The sequence below is a fragment of the Anneissia japonica genome, unplaced genomic scaffold (assembly GCF_011630105.1).
Source record: "Anneissia japonica isolate Jap-2015-1 unplaced genomic scaffold, ASM1163010v1 scaffold287754_len4335492_cov202, whole genome shotgun sequence".
Taxonomy (NCBI): domain Eukaryota; kingdom Metazoa; phylum Echinodermata; class Crinoidea; order Comatulida; family Comatulidae; genus Anneissia; species Anneissia japonica.
In genome coordinates, this window is record NW_022705543.1 from 392,875 (window position 1) to 417,194 (window position 24,320).

At 35.3% G+C, this 24,320-nt stretch overlaps 1 protein-coding gene across 3 annotated transcripts in view; it reads right to left on the reverse strand.

Annotated features, from left to right (window-relative positions):
* The window catches only part of LOC117105657 (protein numb homolog), a 47,703-nt gene extending 28,035 nt beyond the window's left edge, over positions 1–19,668 (reverse strand). The window contains exon 1 of one of the 3 annotated variants that reach the window (XM_033246861.1): positions 19,293–19,668. Coding sequence is in view for 2 of the 3 variants with exons in the window: in XM_033246859.1 (XP_033102750.1) it covers positions 19,090–19,166 (77 nt within the window). In the remaining variant the exon portion in view is untranslated. Of the gene's footprint in view, positions 1–10,917; positions 11,116–19,089; positions 19,203–19,292 lie in introns of those variants that run through there. The other 2 variants (XM_033246859.1, XM_033246860.1) reach the window with 2 other exon arrangements.
* Between the last annotated feature and the right edge of the window lie 4,652 nt (positions 19,669–24,320).

Below are 24,320 nucleotides of genomic sequence, written 5' to 3' on the forward strand. Positions count from 1 at the left end.
GCCTAGGCCTAGGCCCAGTTGAGTCATAGCGAACATCGTGGGCCGGCATGACACGGTTGCTCTGTACACATTCAAAGGTTAAAGTTGAAATCGTGACCATTCAAGTGTTTTATTATGAGATCATGGTCAGTCCGGTCCGGGGCAGGAAGATTATTAAAAATTTACGAAACCTGATTTATGTTTTATTTCCTTACTTTCTTTTCATTTTGTATTTTAAGTTTTTCACTTTTAATTATAATTGATATATAATGTGTGTAAATGGACAAAAAATAAATAAATGAGTGCACATGAATCAGTGACATACACATTCATCGTGGTAATCGTCAAACATGATGTGAAATTACGGCAAACAATGCGGCTGGGTACAGTCGGATCGACGCTTTGTCGCCGGGATTTGTTCATTATTATTTTTTAATCTAAAACAAAGCATGTCAACTATTGAATTTTATTAGGCCTACAGTAAGTCTCATCTTCATCTGTTTTGTTGCATTCCTCAAATTCTGGCCTAGGCCTACCAGGGCCTAGCCAAAAAAAAATCGCGTCAGCTAGCCTTGGGCCTAGGCCTGCTTGACTTACTTAGGCCTTTTGGTTTTTAAGAGCTTTCACGAATGCGGCGACCCCCACCCCCGGGAAAATGTGGGAGGTGTGGCACCCCCACCCCCGGGAAAAACCCTGGGATCGCAACCGGCACTTCAAAAAGCTGGTGACATCCCTGTAATAAATGGTGGTGATGGTATTCACTATTTGCTTTTTACTATCCTATATATACTATTAAATGGTTAACAGACTGGTAAATAGTAAAATGTATATTTGTAATGTATTTCTACCACTTATGTTCCCTCTTCTAGGCTTGACATCATTCTTTCAGATAGTCTTTGTTTTTATTGTCCATGAAAAAATGAATGGTTTTGTTTTTTTTTTTAAATAGCAAATTATAGTAAATATTTTCATGAGGCTCCAAGATTTGAAGAGGGAGAGGACGCCAAACTAGCAATTCATTTTATTTGGTCTATACTGTATCTGATACACTTTTTTTTTTTTTATAAGAACCAGTAAAATTTTGCCCAGGCTCTGTGTTCTTATTTTTTGGCCATTTTCAGGCTCAAAACGTTCTTAATTTGTTCTTATTTTACACACTTTTCAAACATAGAAAATTATTATTGTACAGCAAAAATGGGCCCTGAAAAAAATGCCCCAGAAAAAAAAGACAATTTTGACCACCAAACTGCTGGGTAGAATACCGTGTATGGAATGACCATGGAGCCAGAGGCGATTATAACTCAACCTTAATTGTTTTTCAAAATGTTTTGTCCACAGCCCAGCGCGAAATTCAATAGGTTACGGCCTAGGCGTGGTTGCAGCTCTCCTTCGCCTCCTCACACAATGCACAACGAAATCTAAATTTAGTAGCATAACTACGCGTTCAATTTGTAGATTTACCAATATTCGGAGAAATAAACTTGAATAAACTAGCCTACGTACAGATTTTAAAGCAGCCATTATAAGTTATTGAGCTATATTATCGTTCCACCTTGCTGTGCTGTGTGTAGCCTACGTAGGCCGGTTATATTGCAGCAGTAGCAAGTAAACTTGACCATAGGATAAGTTGAAATTTACTTCCGGAGTAGTTTTACCGTGGGCTAAAACTTGCTTGAACGGTCAATCACCCGCTGAGTGCTTAGCGCGATTACCCGGTGAAATAATCAGAATACGGTTGGCGTTTTTTGCTCGAACGGGCCCTTAGTCATTTTAAAATCATGTTAGACAGCCAGCCACTGAGACTACCTGTACTGTAATAGTACTGTAGCTAATATGTTCATAAATTATTTAACGTATGAATTAAACAATTATATCAACAAAGAGTCAATTAATGAAATAAATATATTGTTATTTGTCGTCAATTGATTTGTCCAATTATTGATTTGATTAATGAATGATGGATTAATTATCAAATTAATTAAATATTTAATATTGAGTTTATTAAACAGACAGCATGTATGATTAAACATTTGTGTGAAATATTCATCTCTGACTGATATTCAGTAATACACAGATTTCATGATGGGAGTCATATGATAAGGCCGGTGACGTGTGAGCGACAATTTAAACAGTTGTAGTATGGCAATTGATTTGTGATTAATTAATGACGGATTATCAAATAAATATAATATAAACAGACTTGAACAGAAGAAATGAATCATATGCAGAGTCTCAAGAATGAGGACTATCATAATTAGTGTTCTATACATGCATTATTTTTTGTACAGTAATGCACTGTAGACATACATGTATTATAATTTATATAACATCATTCACCTGAGGCTTTTGGCGCTTACAAACGTCTGGTAAAAAGAGAAAAATGAATGTCTTGAGAAATGCTTTGATGACCTTACATAAAAAAAATCAATGGATTAACAATTCTGAATTACAAAATGACACAATTTAATTCTATAACAAAATTCACTTGGGCCTAATCAGTGGGTTTTTTTAAATATTTTATGAACAAAACTGACAGCTTTGGGAGAACACTGACATTTTAGTGGACACTTTTTTTTTTGGTCCAAAAGGTGCCTCCTTAATAGGGATTTTACTGTATTTACATTCTTTAATTAATTTATTTTATTATAATTTCCTTTAGTATACAATGTTATTTTTATTCACTGCTTCCTTTCTGAGTTTTTGTTGTGATTTTATGTTAATCCTTTGTGCACAGTTTCATGGTCCTGATGAAAAGCACCATTGAGTGAGATGATCAGGTTTACGCCTAATTGAAAGTATTTCTATGGTGATAATCTCAATGGCAGGTGTACAGTAGACTGGGAATGTACTGTATAGAACTATACAGTACGGGTGCAACAGCCACAATAAGTCAAGCCTCTGAATATAGACTGTCTTAAGAACACTGGTATCATTGTAGCCTAGTACTGTAGGCTACCACTTGCATGTGCTTGAAGAACGCAACTTCTTATTAAATATTGAGGGTCCAAGCAGCTCCTGTACACCGAGTCTTCTCAGATAAGTACTGTACTGCCCAGTTTACCCATCTGGTTTGTGCACACTTCCCAGAAAATGCTCCGAAATCAGACGGGGTAAACTCAGAAGGATTCCCATTGGAAATAAGTTTTCCTTTCTTGGTGGTCATCACACACAAAATAGAGGATAACCCACCAACCGCTAGTGACTGACTGAGGTATTGAAGAGGGCTCATGTGATCAATGTTGCCATGCCTGTACCCAAAGGGTGGGATGAGTGCGTATTCACTTCAAACCCCCAAGCTACATGGCCTCCACACTTATTTTATAAAGTTTTTCACAGAAATCTTTAATCTTTTGTTGCCTTTCTTGCATTTTCATTTTTCCATTTAGGTGAGACTTTTTTCATAACTTGTTTAGCAAACACACTGACTGCAAATACTGATGATTTCAAATAAAAATAAAATTTTATTTTTGGCCAATTAGCACACCCGCCACCACTAAAAAGTGAAAAATTCTGAAAAAAATAAGTTTTTTCTTTATTTTTATTACGTCCTCCGCTGCCTTGAAATCTACAAAAATGTATATTTCTTCGAATTATATAAATTTGAAGCATTTAACCATCCTATTTTAAATTCAACAATAAAATTTTATTTTTATTTATGAATTATTATTATTATTATTATCTTTTATATCTTTGCATTTTAAATAGTCGGGAAAAAATCTATTATTTTAAATATTGCATGTTATTTTGAACCAACATTTTCACGCATTTTTAAAGTTTGTCTACCCCTCCCCCTAGACTACTGTTTGTACACCTGTGAAGATGTTTAAAATTATGAAAGACCCCTAAATCATAGCTAGTAAAATTACCTCATTCATGAATTTACATTTTAAGCACATGGGCATGGCTTTCTCTCAAGAAGTTACCATAACGTTTTATCATTTCTTTCTGAAGCAATACGAGTCCACAAACATTAGTATTATTATTTTTCACATTCACAGGGTAAGCCTATAATAATGGCTCTCCAAGGATTCATCCTATTGTTTACAAGTTTAATCAATTAAAGCTAATGAATTAGTGTTGACAAGATGAGATACTGTACTACACCAGATAAGCAAGATAAACAAAACAATCAAAAGGCAAGTATAGTACTGTACAAGTACAGGTATGTCACACTATGTGTATAGTAAACATAGTAAACCAGTAAGAAAACCAATTTGATAACAGTGATAATAAACTAACATTCAGTGACATACTGTATACATTTAAACATAAACAATTAGACAGTAAAAACAAGACACATGGTAAACATAATTAATCTATCAGTAGGAAAAAGCTAGCTTATGAAAGCTTATGTATTTTCTTAGATGACGTAAGAGACTTGTTTCATTTTCTATCAAACTAAACACAGCTCACATGTTTACAGGATAAATACAGATAAAGAAGGATATTGCCAACAAACAACATGAGTGATGTCATCATACAGTAGTCAGCTGTTGTACATCAACAAGGTATCACTATCGGTATTACATTTCAACACGCAGCTTCTACTGAATCAAAGGTGGGCAGAGATTCATAAATTAAATCAATTAATTTTGGCTATGGAATCTGGTCACACTGTAATGCTATGAAGGAAGCACACACAAATTGGTCATGTTGAGAAGTGGCTACACTTTAGTTTAATTATTAGAGCATACAGTACATGAAATAATAATTGCACAGTAGCAGTAGTCTAATATTGTAGCAGTCAAAGTATCAAGTTAGTAGTAATAGAGTTCAAGCTACTGTAGGTAACGTTAAGGTCACACTGAGGCCTTCACCCTCTTATATTAACATCTCCCAAAAAAAAAATTTTAATATGTGTCCAAGAGCTTCTTTGCTCAAGTACTAGAGGTCTGGAACCACAAACCATCCTTTATTCTCCAAACCCCCTAGTTTTTATTACTTTAATATTGTGCTGTGAGATGTCAGTAAAAAGTGTTTTTTACTATAAATGTTCTGATTGATATTACCAAATTATTCATTTGTAAATTAAATTTTGTTTTTAACTGTCATCCTGGAATAAACGTAGAAGGGAGAGGCTGGATAAGGTAATGAATAAATATGCAAAGAATATCAATCGTCGTTTTAACACCATTTGAAGTTGGACTTAGCATTTTGTTGGATGATTCCCAAAAAATACAATTACATTCAATAGATTTGTGATTCAATGTATTAACACACCCTTAAACACATTCCAAAATCAGAGGAACACAGTGACAAATTTTCAACCATACTGAATGAGGCTATCAATTTAGATGAGGCAAGATGAATTCGAGTTGCTTATACTGTGTAGTTAGAAAAAACTAGGGTGATGTATACAAAATACAAAGTTACCAATTGTGAACAATAAAAATAATAAAAGCTAAAAATTATATTCTTTATTAAAATTGAACAGCTTTTATTTACAATTAAAGTTTGTGTATTTTTAAAATATTTCATTAAAGAACACTACATCATGTTCACTATATAAACAAATAACTGAACCAAAACCAAAAATATTTAAAAATAAACATTTTAATTTAACATACAAAAAATTGAATTCATTCCTTTAGTAGGATTACCTCATCAACCAAATAAATCTTGAGTTTAATAATATAGGTCTCCCTCCAATTAAAGACCATGCCTGGAACCAGGATATACATGGTCTATAGCAACTTTGGTCTTTAATTAGAACAATAAAGATAAAAGACATTTTTGGAACCACAGGAAAGTGGTCTGTAATTGGAAGGTTTTAATTGGAGGGAGACCTGTCCTCTTATGCATTCATTTAAATCACAATGCCTTACAACATTAAATGTTTACAATCCTAAATAAAATACTGGACTAAAAAATTGCAATTTTGTGATTTTTGTCAATGTGTACAGTATTGACCATAATGTTTAGCCCTGGCCAACTCCATATGGTGAGATACTATGCTAATCGATGATGACAGTGTGCACACATCAATCAATGGTAACTTCTACAGATGTGTGTCTGTTATTCAGCCTACGGAAACGTTCTTCACCATTAGTGACGAAGACTCCCAAATGCATTCTGGGATATCAGAGGACAAATGTAGCATTCATCATCATTATCGTTCTTCAAAATTATGCAACCATCATCACGTTTTTAAGATGTTGACTCAATAGTGGGTGTGAATAGCATTCACTGCTATTCACACTCACTATTAAGATGTTGACTCAATAGTGGGTGTGAATAGCAGTGAATGAACATTTTTTATGCCACAACAGCAATTTCCCATTCTTCATTCCCTAGATAGTGTTTATGATTTAAGTTTCCCTAATTCACTTCTTGTACATTACACAACAGTGTGTAGTTGACATTATACTGTAGGAGTAGTGGAAAGTGGGTGTGATTAACGCAAATAGCGAAGTACAGTAGGCACTATCGGGAGGAAGATTATTATAGAGATTATGGTAAAAACTAAAAAAAAAAACCAAAAAAAAAAACACCATTGAAATGCTCATTTAATATTCCGTAACAAAAAAGTAATTCTTCAACTACTGTATCGAAATATTTTACTTGTCCTTGATTAACAGAAATTCTATTTAAAAAAATATTTAAACTGATTTCCAGCCAAGTGTAGGGAATACACAGATGCAATTTATCAAGATCCTACTAACTTAATGTAATTGATAAAAAAAACCCCAAAATACTCAAAATTCAAGGCCATTTTTTTAAGTACCAAAATAACCTTCAAACTTTTGAACACTTTAAAAATCCTCTAATCAAACAAACCAAACCCCAAGATCACCTCACATTTTTAGGTTCCATGTCAGGTCTCGAATTGGAAGGCGAGCTACAGTGTATCAGAAATGTAACAATATTAAATTATGCATCTATTATTAAACAAAATACAGTTCACTCTCTAATTGCAGACCTGGAAATTCAGGGTGACCTCTGGGTTCAGCCTCAAATAAGAGGGTGCATTTTGTGTTAAAAAGTGGTCACACTTTGTAATTAAAACTTGTTTGTGTGTTTATATAAGGGGAAAAAATAAGGTGAACAGATGAATGCTTTGAATGTGTTTTCTAGTTTTCGATGAGAATAATTTATTCTTGATTATGATTGTTAATTGAAGCTATTCTCAGCAGATTCAACCATGGATCAGTACACTTTTTGATCTAAAACACGGTGTATAAATTCAATGAGCATTCACTAATTTTAGCAATGTGACACAGTTACTACAATAGTTAGTCCCCGCACAAAATTACAAATCAGGATCAATGCAAGCGTATCAATATTAACATTACAAAGGTGTGTTCTACATCTACACCCACACTATCAAATTTTATTTGACAAAAACATGACATGCCCAAATATGGTCAATGACATCATACCATATGCAGGCACATCATGACTATGGGCATACAACAGTTTTTTGTTAAAGAAAATTTGAGTGATACCACCTCAAATATAATTTTCTTTTACATTGGGGTCATTCAGGCTTAAATCAGCCAGAAATTTAAATGTTTCCCTCTTGGATTTTCCTTTAAAAAATTATAAAATTTTGGATTCTTTCTGTTGACATATCAAGGTATTTTTAGAATTTTTTCAGGAAAATCCAAGAGGGGGTCACATGGGTAGTTGATTTGAGGCGGAATGAAACATTGGGATAATAATGCACAGTAGTCTGTTTATCATATTACTTGTACTGTATCTTAGACATTGCCTACTGTAGAGTACAGTTTAAGTGCAACCTCCTCAACTTCCTGGGATGTCTTCTTTCATTACTATAGTAAATAATGCTGCTTTCTGATTTAGTACCTTATACAGTAACAAGAAAGTCCCAGAGAACCCAATATTACCGGATCCATTTCTGTAATTAAATCAAATCTTTTCCGCTCACTGGGAAGTACAGCGCAAGTTAAATAGGGTAGAGCAGACCATATTCAAATGGTACAAATACAGTAATACCGTATCTGTACCCATAGATACAGTAGGGAGAGATTGATATTTAGCACTCTGTATGCCCACGGACAAGCGAAATTATACAACATGGCATAAGATTCCTAACTTAACACTCAGTTAAGATCAGGAACTACAATCACTGTGGCAATAATCCACACAGATACTGTAAGTGAGCTTGTCATTTTCAGCACAAATTAATAATGTACTAAAAGCATCATTCACATTCTACAAGTTCCTCTAGTCCATACTGTCTAGTACTATCAATGGACAGTTGACATCATTAAAATAAAGTGTCTTCCCAAGGAAAATGAGTAGCGTTGGATTGAAACTGATGACCACCATTCATTCGGTGGGAGGCTTGAAGTCATTACGCTGTGACACAGGGTATGACTTTGCTGTACAGTAGATCAAACCGTAACTAAATGTTAGGATACTTTGTAACAATGCCAACAGTGAAAGATGCACTGCACTGCTGTAAACTGATGACAAATACCTGCGATAAAACTAATGTGAATTGAACATCATGATGAGAAGATGAAAGTAAAAATACAATACCGATATTTAAGTGAACCTAATGCAGGATGTGGGTTACAGCAACAAAACAGATTTCAACAAAAGGAAAGTAAACAGAGACAAAAAATGTCTTCCCACTTTCAAAACTACTATCCAATACAAACCACAATTATTTTAATCACAATGATTTAAGTCTGTAAACCATTTTTACAAAGTATACCGTATATTTATTCCTTCATTTTTCATGTAAAGTTCTGAAATGGAACGCATGTTGCCTGCTTGCTCAGTATTATAATCTAATTACAATCAAACTAATTTTAAAGTAGAGAAGTTATTCAATATTGTACGAATATTTTTTCTAGAGAGAATTTAGTACAATTTTGCTGTAGACAGCAGGACTACAGTATTATTATAATTTGTTTTACTTGTCTTTACCTTTTGTCTTTCAATGAATAAATAACACACATTTAGCTGCTAATGATCTCAAGACGACATAAACATAGTTATTGAATACGAGATTTGAATTCAACACCATACTGCGATTGTGTCACCAAAATAGAAACTATTTATAGCAGAAAGCCTTTAGCTTGCTTGTAATGGATACTCATGTTTTATATGTCTTATTAATTAATATTAACCATGGAGCTATAATAGGCTCCACGTACTCGCTATATATAGTATTACAAAAATAAAATCTGTAGAAAGAATTTCAAATGCAGGGGCAAATGCCATACCGATTATGATTTTTATGTACAGAACGAGGAGTTTGATTTCAAGATGTTGAGATGACGTGGAGTGCAACTGTCAATCATTTTCTAGACAATCTAGTATGGCATTGACCTCTGAAAAACAACTACCAATTTCAGAGACAACTGACCACAACAGTGTCATCCATCTGAAGATGTACTGTAGTTAGTAAGGACACTTTACATCATAAATGGTATTCAATTTGAAAATTCTTCTTGAAATGAAGAAAATATGGAGAATAGAAAATTAACAACTGTACATATTTCATCTGTAAAATAATATTTCATCTAAATTCTGAATCAATAACAATGTGATATGCCTAAATATGATCATGATGACATCACATTATGACCATATCATAGCCACATTATCACTTATATGGGCATACTATACAACAGAAAATTTGAGTGTGGACTAGCAGTGATGCCAGAAATTTGCTGACGGAGGGGTCCGAACCAAAGTGTCGATGAAGCCTTGGTCGATGGCCCAGAACAAAAAACCCCTTGCATGGTTTACGGGGAGAGTTTTCATTGCTTAATAATAATATGGTCCAAAATGTGCTTTTAGACCACAACATTAGGGATGAGATGGCAATCAAAATAACCCCATGGCACTGGTGTGGACAGAGACCATATAGCTAATTCACTTTTCCATCAAATTGCAAACATTGTCAATGCAAAAACAGAAAAACATGCCCGAAATTGATAGAAATTTATAATAGACTTATCAGAATGTGAGAAAGCACAATTCAGAACCCCACTACACCAAAAAAAAAAAAAAAAAAAATTCTAGGAGCCCGACACCAATGAGCACCTTCCAAACTACTAAAAAAAAAAAAAAAAATTCTAGGAGCCCGACACCAATGAGCACCTTCCAAACTACTTGTTTCCACTACATGGTTATCCCCACACCAACGTTTTTCCTCCTCCCCAGTTTTGGAATGATCCTAGTATTCTGTATTTAGAAGAGAATGGGAACGTACATACACACCCAACATGTTTTCGTATTGCTTCAATAATATTTCATAGCATCAAGTAATTTACAATTTCATGTACTAACCAATGTTTTACAGATTAAATAATGCTAAAGGCACTTACAGCAGATCTTGTATCCTGTACTTAGGCCTAGGCATAGTCAGATTATTACTATAATACTCGCAGATGTGAACATTGTGGCTGTAGGTTAATATGTCAGACAATAACACTACAATGTTGCAGAAACATATACAACATTATAAGCTAGTAAGATTTAAAATTGAGAACAATTATTTTAAAAAACCTAGGCTAGCTGGCCTCTAGCAAACTGCCTTCCTAGGCAACTCAGCCCCCAACTCAGCCCACCGTATTTCTTCTCACGAATGGGCCCTCTGGCGGGCTAGGCCTAGAGGCTAGGCCCTCCTCTACCTAGCTAGCTAGGCCGTTTTTCTTGAACATCCGTATTCAAAACAGCATGTGTAAGTAAGTTAGCAAGGTAGTAGGCCTAGTAGTAAGTAGGCCTAGACTCCAGATGGTGAGTCTAGCCTAGGCCTAACAATATCGTAGAATTAACTTGCTAGGCCAAAATATAATAATACTAGGCCTAGCCTAGGCAATAGATCGATCGATTCTACCATATTTGATAAAATAGAGGACAAAATAGTGGAATTCGACATATTGAAGAGAATAGTGTGGTGACAAAAAAAAAAGTATTTTTTCAGAAGATCGATTAAAAACAAGGTTAAAAACTTACTTTATGCGACCCATTGTTTTTCAAAGTAAAATAATAATCCAACTAAAAATCCAGAAGTGCTGTAAAATGAGAACTTCAACAGAAATTAACTAATTTATTTTTAAAACTTCCCTTCAAAGGTAAAAACAGTAACGGAAGACCATAAAAACAACCAAGACCCCACAATAGGGTTACTGAGTGGCGCACTTTTGATGACGTACGGCATTCCTCGACCAAGGCTCATTATTTTTAGCTGTGTGGACACAACCATTTAAATATACAGGAGTATTATTAATCCACTAATACTTCGTTTACTATAATACATAATTATTTACACATTCATTCCCCAATCATTCATTCTTCAAGCATTTAATTTAGTTTGGGTTTATGCAACTTACTTTACAATAATGTGGGTAAGGTTTAATAAATGTTTAACACGTTCTGTCTAACCTTGGCAAAAGTGTACTGGCACACAAACTTGAAAAGGGACCGCATTCAATAATGTTCGATGATTTTTTTTCAGATTTTAACCAAGTAGGCCCATATCTTGTCTGCATTAAGGTTTGTGATTGTACAAACTAGGCCTATTTCATTTTCGCATATATAGCTGCCATCAAAGTATATTGTTTTCACATGTTTCACTTCTTGTTCAAAGTTATGATAACTATATGAATCAACAATGCGAAGCTTTAATCATTTATGTTTCACTTGGCAACACAAAAACAGGATCGAAATATCAAAATATACCGAAATTCAATAAAAAAAAAATGCAGTAAATCGTTTTTATATAACCACTTTTAATATTAACCGTATCAAACAGCTATGTGATTTTAGAGATGCCGGCGTACTGCCCTAATATAATCCAGAACTGGTGTGAGGTCCGACTCACGTGGAAATACGTGACTGGCGTCCTATATTAATAGATACGGCAAATGTGATAAGAATACGAAGTTTTCCAGTATAATGGAAATATGAGTTCTGTTTTAGTTTTTGGCATATTAATGAAGCTACGCGCTCTTCTGACTGCACCCACATCGGAGTCACAATGCGCTGAAACACGTAATACTGTACGTATATTTTCCATAATGCAAATAAAATCCAAAATAGTCAAAACAGAATCAATCTTTCATGATTATATATAACAAACAATCATATATATAATTATCTTCCAAAATCCATTACAAAAAACCCATTGAAATTATTTTGATATTTGTTGTTAAAAATGAAATTAACGTATTCCGACGCCATCCATGTAAGCATGATGTACTGTAAGTATTCTCATGGTATTTTTCAAGATGATCCCTTAGGTTCCCATTACGGAAGTTGGAAGACCCCCTTGGACTTGGTATTAACAGTAAACATCGAATTTGCAATCCAAAAACAATCTGTGACGCATACCAATGATATGTGTCATGTATTTATAAATTAATCTTTTCTTTCAAATTATTAATCTAAATCAGATTTATTGATGTGAGCTAGATCGATCGAAAGTTGAAAAATGTGACGCGGGAGTTTGTTAGATGATGGACCTGTCATCTAACCATGATTCACGAATACTATTATGTGACTCACATTGTAGTATAAACCCTTTGCAATTTACCTCATCATCAGCATTTCATTGTACTAGCCTTTTGTATAGATGAGCTCTTCGTACGTCAAAATGCCAATGTTCACGGCGCCAAAGGGCCGAGTCACCTAAATAGGGGACTACAAACAGTAGGCCCTATACTATGATAGACCCCGCTGGTACGTATTCGGTACTTCCCAACTTGAATGTATACAATCCCACAACCACTCACTGACCTAAATTTCGGATACCCGTAACGTAGGTAATTAATAGGAGGAAACAGTATAAAAAAAAATAAATAAAAAAAATCACATTGATGGATGGAAACGTGTGGAACAAAAAGATGAAAATAAACAGGAACAAAAATTTTACAGATCAATTATAGAAGATATTACAAAATAGGGACAGTTTCGTTAACGGTTTATAGCATTATGGTTCCTGGTAATCACTGACGTTATAAAAGAAAATCACCTTTAAATTGACATTACTACTGGGTTGTTTTTTATTAGGCTACATAAAAAAGAAAGTCTTGATTTTTTTTTCATGCGTCATCGAAACGAATGTGGGAAATCGATACATACGATAAGATGACGATGTTAAATTGCATGACATTAATCATGATTTATTATATCAAATTATATAAATCATTATATATAAATGGTTAATTTTACTTCATCATACATCAGATCAAGAACAGGGGAGACGTTGGCCCAATGGTAGGCCTCTGGTTTTATTCGGTGCCTCATGGTTTTGTTTTGGTCTAATCTCATAGCTTGTAATGATTCGAGCGTCCACTCGTACTCGTGAGGGTGAGAAAATGGAGATTATAACACCTCTAGATGGCGGGAAATGCCACTCAAAGATTTTTATTTGAACACAAATTTCTTTTTTCCCCACTTATTTATTTATTTATTTTATTTTTTTTTAAATAATTTTTACAAACTTAAGGGGCCAGCCGGCTTCTCCTTCCCCTTTAATCCACCACTGGTACTAACTGTGCTGTTGGGACACGCCAGTGCTCCAGTTAAAGAAGTATTGTACAGCGTACAACATAGAGAGGGCGCTACATAGTTAAAACTAAATCTCATGCATGAATTATTTTCATTTGAGGAGCTAATGGGCATTATGAATAATATTAATAATACATAATAAGTTCATACATACAACACCCGTGAATACAAAAAAGCTTTTCACATGCTTAACTATTTTGAAGGTATATGAAAAAAAGTGATAGAAATAAAATATAGATGGGTAAAACAAAAACAGTTCTATTGCTCGGTAGAGTATTTTTATCAATACGTGAACACATCGCCGCACAAACAACAGAATTATTATATTATTTTACATTTACAACGAACATGTTAATGAAAACCAGCGATTGTCTAAAGTGATCTGTGACAGAAAATTTAAGGAGTGATTTACGAAATTCTGTCATTTTAACCAAGTCTCATCCCTAACTACCGTACACTTCATCCAAGCAGGACAATCAAAACCAGGTGTATCCTAAATGTTACAACACCGAGTCACAGTTCCTAAAGCGCACTACTCATAGATATCTTAATGAAATATTACGAAAGCCATTTTATCAAGGTCTCACAACATTGGCCTACCNNNNTATATATATTGTCTAAATACAGAAGACACTATGGGGCACATCGAAGTGTGAAAGATTTTTAATGTAATGATATATGAATTGTGTTCAATTTTATCCAGGTCACATGCCACGCCCCACCGAGAAGAAAACAAGAAATGACTTGTTCTAATAAAAATGACGTCATAATATCGAGTTAATCCCGGGCATACAGCAATCATTGTACACGATGTGCTGGTTTTACTATGTTCCCTCCATGGTGTATAATATTTGTCCATTCATTAATAAAATGACAGGGTATATAATGACATTAAGACCAAACAGTCACACTACGATTGATTAATCATTGACAGTACCTTCGCTACGGCCGTCTGTCAGGTGTGTATTCGAAGGAGGTTGTGAGCAATCCCAGCCTCCTTTGTCATTTCGTGTTTTTAGATAAATATTTCTGCAAGAAATGACTAATCATTGAATGCGTAATAATGCGATCGATACCTGCCTACGCCTAGAAATAATAACACGTTGAGAAACACGATTAATTGCCTTCTGTGCGCGGTAATGATGTGCGCTTTACACGGACTAGATTAGATTTGATTTCTTTAAGCAACGAGTTTTCTTAAACGATGGTAGACAACGGAGGATCAATCAACGTTCGGTTAGCTCTAGAGTGAGTTGGGTGCTGTTTGTGAAAGAATAAAGCGGCAGCGCCAGCCATCACGCCCTTGGGGCGGATGCAGGATTTGGAGATAGGGAGTGCATGAGAGTCCACACCACGAACATTTTGAGAATATGGACTTCTAGGTTCCCGGAAATTGCACTTTCATACAATTTAGGGAGGTGCGATCGCATCGTCACCCCCTGCATCCGCCCCATAGGGGTATATGTTTTAGCCCTGACCCCTTCGTTGGACCCCGCTGGCATTCGCGAGCAATTGAAAACCCCCTTGTCGGGAAAATCCATGTGTTTACGTTACCATTGGGTCAATGCCGTAGCCAGCTACTGGGACAGTTGGGACAGTCCCACAAAAGTTTTCTACTGGGTCCACAAAGCCGCGATGGGTTCACATTTTAAAAAATGGGTCTAATATACAATTTTATGCAAAATGAGTCCAGATTTTTCATATTTAGCCTAAAATGGGTATTTTTTTAGAAAATGGGTCCAGATTTTTCATATTTTTGTGTAAAATGGGTCAACTTTTAAGAAAATGGGTCCACATTATTTGAATTTATGCGTAAAGTGGGTCCACCCTGATATTGTCCCTGTTTGAAAATCCTGGCTACGGCATTGTATTGGGTGTATTTTAGACCAGACTAGAAAAGATGGCAATAGCACCGTGGTGGGGATATTTGGGGGAAATTCCCTCAAGGGGAACATTCTCTCAAGGGGCCGAGCATAGGTCTGGCACTCAGTAAAGAAATAGTTATGAAAAAGGTACCGTAATCATTTTGAGTGACTATTGTCTATACCTACGGTCCATGTACCTCCGTTAATACCCTGACTGCTCCAGGACCCAGATTGGCGGAATACACGGTGACTGTCATCCTAACTTTTGGATATCAGAATTTTGTTTAGCGAACTGTCGTAATAAAACATTTAAAAAATTGTTTAATATTCTGAAGTGTCTTGCTTGCGAAAAAAACGACCTTCGTGCTGTGTTGAAGTGTTGTGAAATAGTGACTTGGTGGTTTTAAAACTCCATTATTGAGACACAAATTTACCATTCCCTTTATCCTTGTTTTTGGATTAAAAACGAAACAGCAAACAAAAAAAGAAAAAAAAATAACTATAGACAATTTATATTTGTTAGGGTATAATGATTGATTTGCTTTCTTTAAGGCTAATTTATATTTTCACCAACGTTACGACAGATTTATTGAACAAGAGGATCAAATTCCATTAGCAATAAATACATAATAAAGATAAGAGGCTTTACATTTACAACAATACTCTCCTCAGACCAATAACAATTCGGCGGCGAATGTAACTATATTCCTATGTGACGTAACGCGATGTTAGGGTAACATTTTTATGGCCCAGGTTTGTGAAAACGCATGAATGTGTTCATATTATAGCAAAGTTGGATAGTGATATTGATAGAAAATAATATTAACTAAGGCTATTCCAAAACATGACTCAATAAAAGTTGCAACATTGAGAATCATGGCCTTTCTTTATCGGTAGTTTTGTTATCCTTGTTTAATCGCGGATGGCAAATATCGGTTACATGTTTAAGTGTCCAGTAGTAATAACAATAATAATTTAGGCCTACTATAAATATTATATAGGCTAAAATGTAATGAAAAAGTAGTTCATATCTATAATCAGCTGACATTATGTCAGGTGAAAAAAATGATTATCGTTAACAAATATAAGCCTGATAGTTAATATTATAATATTGATAATCATGCTGCAGTGACTGGCTAAAGATTAAGTACAACGTTCTGAAGTATAAACAAAATTGAGTATAGAGCCATGTTTCTACCATGGACCTATTTTAACCACTTCTTCGACACGATGGACGTTACCAGGCTCCAATACGACACAAGGGGTTCTGTGTTGTTTAAAAAAATGAATGACGTATTGAATATTACTGCATGGAATATTGTTTGAAAAGCTGCATAATCAATAATATAGGTCTACATCCTTTCTAACTGGCTCCTTCGCAAACGATAGGCCCAAATGTAGGCCTACGCAAAATTGCATTCTCATGCAGTTATTTATTTCTTTGCCTATGTCACTAGACGCAATTGTATTCGTATGTGAAAACCAATTTTATTGATAGGTAGATCACAAAGAAGACTACATGTGGTGTAACATCATAATATACTTTATTGAACGAATAGTGAAAACGAAGACGATGGAAGAAGTAAATTAGGCGATTTCTATGGCGCGTCATCAGCTACAGTTTTATTATTGAATAAACGAAAAACGAACACGAAGTAAATTAAGCGGCTTTCATACACTTCCGTTTCTATGGCGCGTCATCAGTTACAGTGTTTTTCAGTGGCAATAAATTCGTCAGTTATTGAAAGATGTCCTATTGTATAATGACATTTTATGTCGCTATTCTAACTATTTGCAGCAACTAACGAAGTAATAAATTGATAAGATGAAAATAAGGACTCCGCACGGAAGATAATAATTGATTTTTTTCTGAAATAATTACTCGTGATGTTCAAAAATAGAAGAACAAATTGAAGAGGGTTTGGTAAGATTTATCGATCTCAGGATGCTAATTATATATAACTCTTAAGCTTTAAACAATGGATAACTGAAGAACTTCTATAATTTCTTCAAAGTTATCCAGTGTTTAAAGCGAATTATATATAAATTGAATGTTTTTTATTTTTATCATAATTAAAATTGTAAGGCAAATGTGCATAAAACACGACAGTGAAATTGCATTAAGTATACATTATTGATGGCCCAAGCAATATTTGCTTCATAATGAAATCTAATAATAATAAAATCTTTTAAACATATGAGCCAATAAGCATCAGTTCAGTCTAATTTCACTGTGACTTTAGATCCCGACGAATTATTATGCACCGTGTTCCACAATGTCATTACGGTTAGGCCTACACCATTTTCAAACTTAAAAAAAAAACACTATTTATCCTAAAAAGATTCGAACCCGGTCCTCCCGACATTTGGCATGTTTATCATAACATTTCACACTGACGTCATTGTGCTCCTGGCTTGTATCACTTTACTGTTTTATTTGATGCGATGCTCATAAGTGAACTTGTAGGCCTAGACAAAATAGTACCTCGTCTGTGGATTAGGCTACTCGTCAGGTAATTGGGGCGGCTCCGGTATCATATTCAGTAGGCCTATGCAATTCCTACATAAGAAGTTTAAGTTCGGAAGCTAGCGCAGGAGGAAGGAATTAAGTCAGGAAGAACTCAGTTCATAATATACAGGAAGCAGACGTTAAACTATAATAATAACGAAAATGTAATAGGCCCTATATAATATTATTTTAATGATATGATTTGATTTTCGTTGAACATTTTGGCCGGCTTTCACGTCAGAAAGATGCGGGTCCGAGCCACGGTGTCCATATGGTGAATGTGTAAGCCTAACCCACAGACAGACTGGGTAACAAAATGTGAGAAAAAAAAACTCCATTATTGGAAAATTCGATCTCTGGGTCTAGCTGGGCCATGGGCAGGCCTATCATTAGTTTCACTATAGACCTAAATTTAGACCTACAGGCTACGTTCAATCATAATAAAAATGAAAGCAGCGTTATATATTTAGCTGGTAGAACTCATCTTTTGCCTGCTCAGTATTTTCGTGATAATTGGTGAGCACACACTCTAACTCTATAATAGGAGATGAAAAATATAGGCCTAATTGTAAAAGTTAACCTTTTACGAGACTGACAGTAGATGATGGGTAATACGAAGCCTATGTGTGTGCGCGTTTCAGTCATTTATATGAGAGAAAGTATCTGGGGGTTAAATCTGCACGTACAGTATATCCTATAGGTCTCTGTGGTATAATGGATATGACACTCGCCCTGACAACGAGCGGTTGCAGGTTCGCATCCCGCCAGACACAACTGAATTAAAAACCAACTTTTCGTTGAATAGATTAAATCATCTTGTTCGTATCTGAGCACTGTTATTATTATTTATACATTTGTTATATATATATATATATATATATATATATATAATATTTATACATTTGTTTATATATATATATAATTTGTACATAGGTCGTAGGTACAATATTGACCGTTACCCGGGGTTGAAACGTCTAGGCCTATAGGGTGTACGGTACATCTTTTGTTATAATCTAATTACGAATACTTGGTTTCCAGTGGTAGGCGAGATCCATCCAAGGGTTACAAAATTATATCTAGGCCCATTGATTGATTAAAGAACAAAATTAACCGGCTCGATCAGCTGGTAGGTCGTTGCCGTGAAGGTATTGGTTACTGTTGACCACTTTACCTGTATGACTATACCAATGAATGCCAAATAGTACTAAACAATATAAAGGCCTATAGCGTGATATAACTTACATTATTCCTGAATGATATTTGAGTGTATGTTGCTCTGGCGACGACAGCAAAAGTTTAGGTAAAATAGGCGTAAACATACAATGCAATTCCAAATAAATTTTAGGACGCGTCGAGCTGTGCTTTAAATCGCTTATTAATATTGATACAAAATGGTGGTAGGGCGTATAGCACTGATAAATGATAAAGATAAACAAATAACGTACCTTAGTCAGCACAGGTGATGATCCGTTTACTTTACCGCGTGTGTACACACACACCGCACTGAGCACACAGCATACAGGTAAAATATTCTTGCTTAATGTCGGTTTTAAATCCCAATGTGTAATAATATTTTCAGGAGTTTTTATTCGTTGATCGAGAAAAAAAAATGTTCCTAATAAAAGAGAATGTCCCGTAATGATTTAAAAGCACGGAGAACACGTTTTTGTGGATAAATATAAGCAATATCGGCACGTTCGTATAACTATAGATGTAGATGTATAATTAGTCAATATGGCACATGGAATAGACATGCATGAAGCTGCCCGACAAGGCCAATCGATATTTCTCTAGCGCATGAGCACAGAAAAGCATTCGGCAATCGTGCTTATTTCGTATACTTGCTGTTAAGAGAACGTAAGTGCAGAGCATATATGCAGTATTCAACAATACCATTTAATAACAAGAAAGCTTCTAGGCTTTTTCGTGGCACAAAGACATAATTTGCAATTTGGAGCAATGAAGATGATAACAATAGATTGTAACCAACGAAGCGTGTCATGTGGAGCAACAATAATTATATATGCAGTAGGCCGTTTGATATATTTACCAAACCTTCTAACAATAGTGTATGTAGTTAGTTCGGGGCAGGGAACAGTGAATTTGGGGGAAAATGTCGTAGGTTGGCGTCAGAATTAATTTTGGGCCCGCATTAATTTTATTCTTCAATTCCTGTTGACACAAGAGGCATCCAGAATTCTACATTTATTTTGTGACTACCTACACAAAATTCATTCCTGTCACTGTATTCGTAACTGTTGTATCTATTAAAATACCAAAGACTACATGCCAATACACATCGATTTTTTCACTTCTGTCCTACTACTACGGACGAATGACCAATGTGGTCGTTTATCCAGCAGTCGATGTGACGCACCAATAACTCACGAAACATAAAAAAAATCCATCAGTGTTATTCTTCTGGTGATGAATTGGGCAGTATGATCCACACCCGCGGTATTCCGACAAGTCCACCTTCTAAAACGCGGATAACATTCACTCAAAACCCCAGCACTTGGCCTTTCTGACTGCGCAGCTGAAAAGAGAGCAGCGATGGTGAACCAGGGAACAAGATCTGAAATGATCCCAAAGAATCCGATTTAACGCACAGTGTCTACCACCTTAAACTTGAAGAGTTCTTAAGTAGGGCCTATGTATAGTTCATGCGCTAAATGAATTCCACCATGTTTATTATCTTGGATCTGTCTGTTGTCTGTTATCATGTGAACTGATAGCTCTGTCTTTCCAATGTTGCGGAAGTCCTGTTCAGTAAGAATGTCCGGTATTAACCCATAACTCCTCGCAGAGTCATGCTGAATTGCGTAAGGGATGGACGTAGGCCTGGTCGGTGACTACTCAGCAGCCGAAGAGATGCGCATAGCTTCAAGACAGAGGCTGAAATGAACCATCGGGTAGCCCCCACCCCCTTTATATTCCCCGAAATATGCAATAGAAATTAAAATGCGCACGAGCAAATGTGTGTACGCTGGTGCTCCCCGGTTTTAAGTCCTTATATACCAAAGGTTCTATCGACTGAACCCTGGGCGAGGAGGGTCTCGAACCAGCACTGACGAACCCCCTCTATTTACCGCTCTGTCACTCTCCAGTATGACTCTATCTTCTTTGGAATTGAACAACTCTTCGATGTTTAGGCCTATATTGTTTTCATTTCTCATTTTATAAAATAACAAGTTGCAGTTCTCATTTCATATTGAAGATATGCACAGTCACGATAAAACTGAAAGACAGACTTAGCTTGAGTTTAAAAGGGCCGAGACTTAAAAAAAATACTGTTAGAAAAGCTGTGCTATGACAATAAACGAACTTAAATGTCATTCCTTAATGCGTTTATATAGGTCTATGATTATATCAATAAATATTCATCGCATGGAACGAATGTTTGTTGGCTTGGAGCTGGTTTGATGTTTTCTCACCTTCGGCGAAATTGGTGGTCTGGAAATCCCATAAGAACAACTCAATCATATTCCTACACAATCACAAAGGAAGACCCCTATGGACGCTGTAGGAGTAAATTTAACACTATTCTCGAAAAGGCTAGAGGAACAATAATATTATGTTTCATTTTAATGACAGAACGGAAATTTTGCTGTAATAGGCCTAACTGTATTTAGTTTCGACGTCATTATGATTCGAAACCATCAACAACCTTATAATAATGCATTACCAACCGGAGAGATTTGAAATGCGCGACTACACCAGTTTGTTGGGGGCCGGGGTCCGCGGGTTCCAGGGCCGAGCCCCGGTGGGCCCGAGTTTTTCAATCACATTAACAGTTGGTTGTGACAGTGAACACGCAAGACCACACGCGCCAAGTGCGTGGTTGGCTGGTGTTTTTTTTGGTCGAGAAATTTTGTAGGTGATTTGATTCTCGAATGAGAACGAAAGTTCTCTAATGACTCAAGTTGCTGCATGACCGTTTTTATATCGTGAATAAAACATAGGCCTATTTCTTCTAATTTAAACATATTTTCCAATGAATTCGTGATAATTCGATTCGATTCGTGATAATACACATGAAATGAGAAACGACAATGTAACCATGTTTTAGATATTGTCGTAGTTTTAATAGTAATTCTTACGAAAATAATTTGTTTTTCTTTATGATTCCATTTTGTTCACTTAGGCCTACGTTTGTTGCATAGTTATACAAAGTATTGTAAAAGCTTGTCTCACTTTTTAAAACAACTACCGTACCATGCGTTGTATGCGTTGTAACAAGATGTTGTTTCCGTTATATTATTTAAAATACGGTAACCTGACAGAACGCATGGTAACTTTAAGATCATATAATTCATAAACGTATCACTATAACGGAAACCAAGACGCAGTTCAACCATGGAGGAATTCAACCCATTTAGTCTACCAAATCGCTGATATATACTGTATAGGCTCAATGTTATCAGACATCTAAATAGGCCAAATATAGATGTCATCGGCTTTTTGTTAAAGAATAAGTCCTGCTTTCACAAACGCAGACGTCACCACACACACACCCGCCGCTGTATAGGCCTATAGTCCTAAACCAAGTCTATAGGTCCATGATACGACGATATTCATTGGCTTTGGGAATAAACATTTTTAAAAGAGAGATTATTTAGGCCTACTTTTAAAATTATCTTGCCTTATAATTCATTACCAAAATACTTATGTTTACAGAAACAAACTATATTAAACAGATTTATAACGAAGATTACTAATAAAGGCATGCATAAATATATAGGCGATCGACAGATACAAGGCAAACATTCAAGTGTATACAAAACTATGTAACTATTATACACACTCAATTACTAGGCCTACACCATCCCCTGATCGACGGTACTTCTTTTTTAGCGAGACGAGCCATACGTAGACAGACAAATGAAAGCACTAAATACCGTATACAGTGCACCTCCAATTCGAAACCCCTCTAATTCGAGTCCACTTTTTCAAAAAACAAAATAACAATCTTCAATCTTTTTACATTCAGCTAAGCCTACAAATTAGAGACCGAACCCCGAGACCATTCTAAATTTGCAGGTCCTGAAGGTGGTACCGAATTGGATGGCAAACTGTATTTTAACTTAACAACTGACCAATCAGAACATGTTATTTGATAGCCAGAAATACACGCTTGTGCTACAACGTCAGTAAAACATGGTTTCCATACAACCGCTACATGCTATCTCCGACAGCCTTCGGCGATGCTGATTGGTCGGTAGGGTCGGGAAGCCTTCCCAATTGCAATTGCAACGCAGTACGATTGCACTGAAAACACCGTAGCAACAGGGTAGCGATTTTAAGGAAACCGAGTTGTGTATATCGTACATTTTACATTGTTCAAGACCCATAACTTTAGCAACGACTTCCAATGGGCGAGGCTGAGCGGAATGGCCCATTAATCAATCTTCTACACCACTAAAATAGTACAATTACATCATTATAAAAACCAATACGTTTTGTACTTCAATTGGTAGACAAACAATTATTGTTTTTAGTACTGGTACATATAACACTTTTACAAACTTCCCATTTCGAATTTTAAAACTGCTATTGTATTTTTAGGGCATAAGATTAATACATACAATATCAAGATTTACATATAAAATATAGTAAGTAGCTTAGGTTACAGGACTTTTTCGCTCAATAATAAAATAAATTTATATTTTTTATTGAATAAACATCAATTATTGATAAGTAATTTGATGTTTAATACTGTAAATGTTTTATTATTTTATACTGTTCTTTGATCTTAACCATGATGATGAAAGTGGTGATCTGATGATGATAATGGTGATAGCGGTAAAGGCAACGATGATAATGATGATGATGATGATGACGGTGATTATGGGGGATGAAAATAATAATGGCAAAAATTATGATGTTGAAGTATGTAGTGTCACATATTCAACAAAGAATCATATAAAAATTACAAGAATAACAACAAAACACAATCAATAAGGACCATACAAATACACTACTTATTATCATAAAGGCACAATGTATAGGAGCCGTCAATACATTAATATTCTAATGTCAATATTCAGTTTGGTAGTAAGAATTAGCATACAGAATTCTATCCTGTAATCAATGTGACACTTACCAACGAGTTCCATTAATTTTTGGCAGATGTTATTTATACAGAGAGTGCTAATCGTTTGGATTATCAAGAGTTGTGAAAACAAAAGGGTGTATGATTAACAATGAAGGTATTACAGACATATCAATACATTCGTCGCTTCTATGAATTTATCAGTCAACGCACTGAAATGAATTCATTGAATTTCTATGGTAAAATCTACTAAACCCTCATTCATTTAAACAATAAATTACAGTACAGTACTCATTTAATAATAATCGTTTGGATTATCAAGAGTTGTAAAAACAGGCGGGTGTCTGATTAACAATGAAGGTATTACAGACATATCAATACATTCGTCGCTTCTATGAATTTATCAGTCAACAGGGGCGGA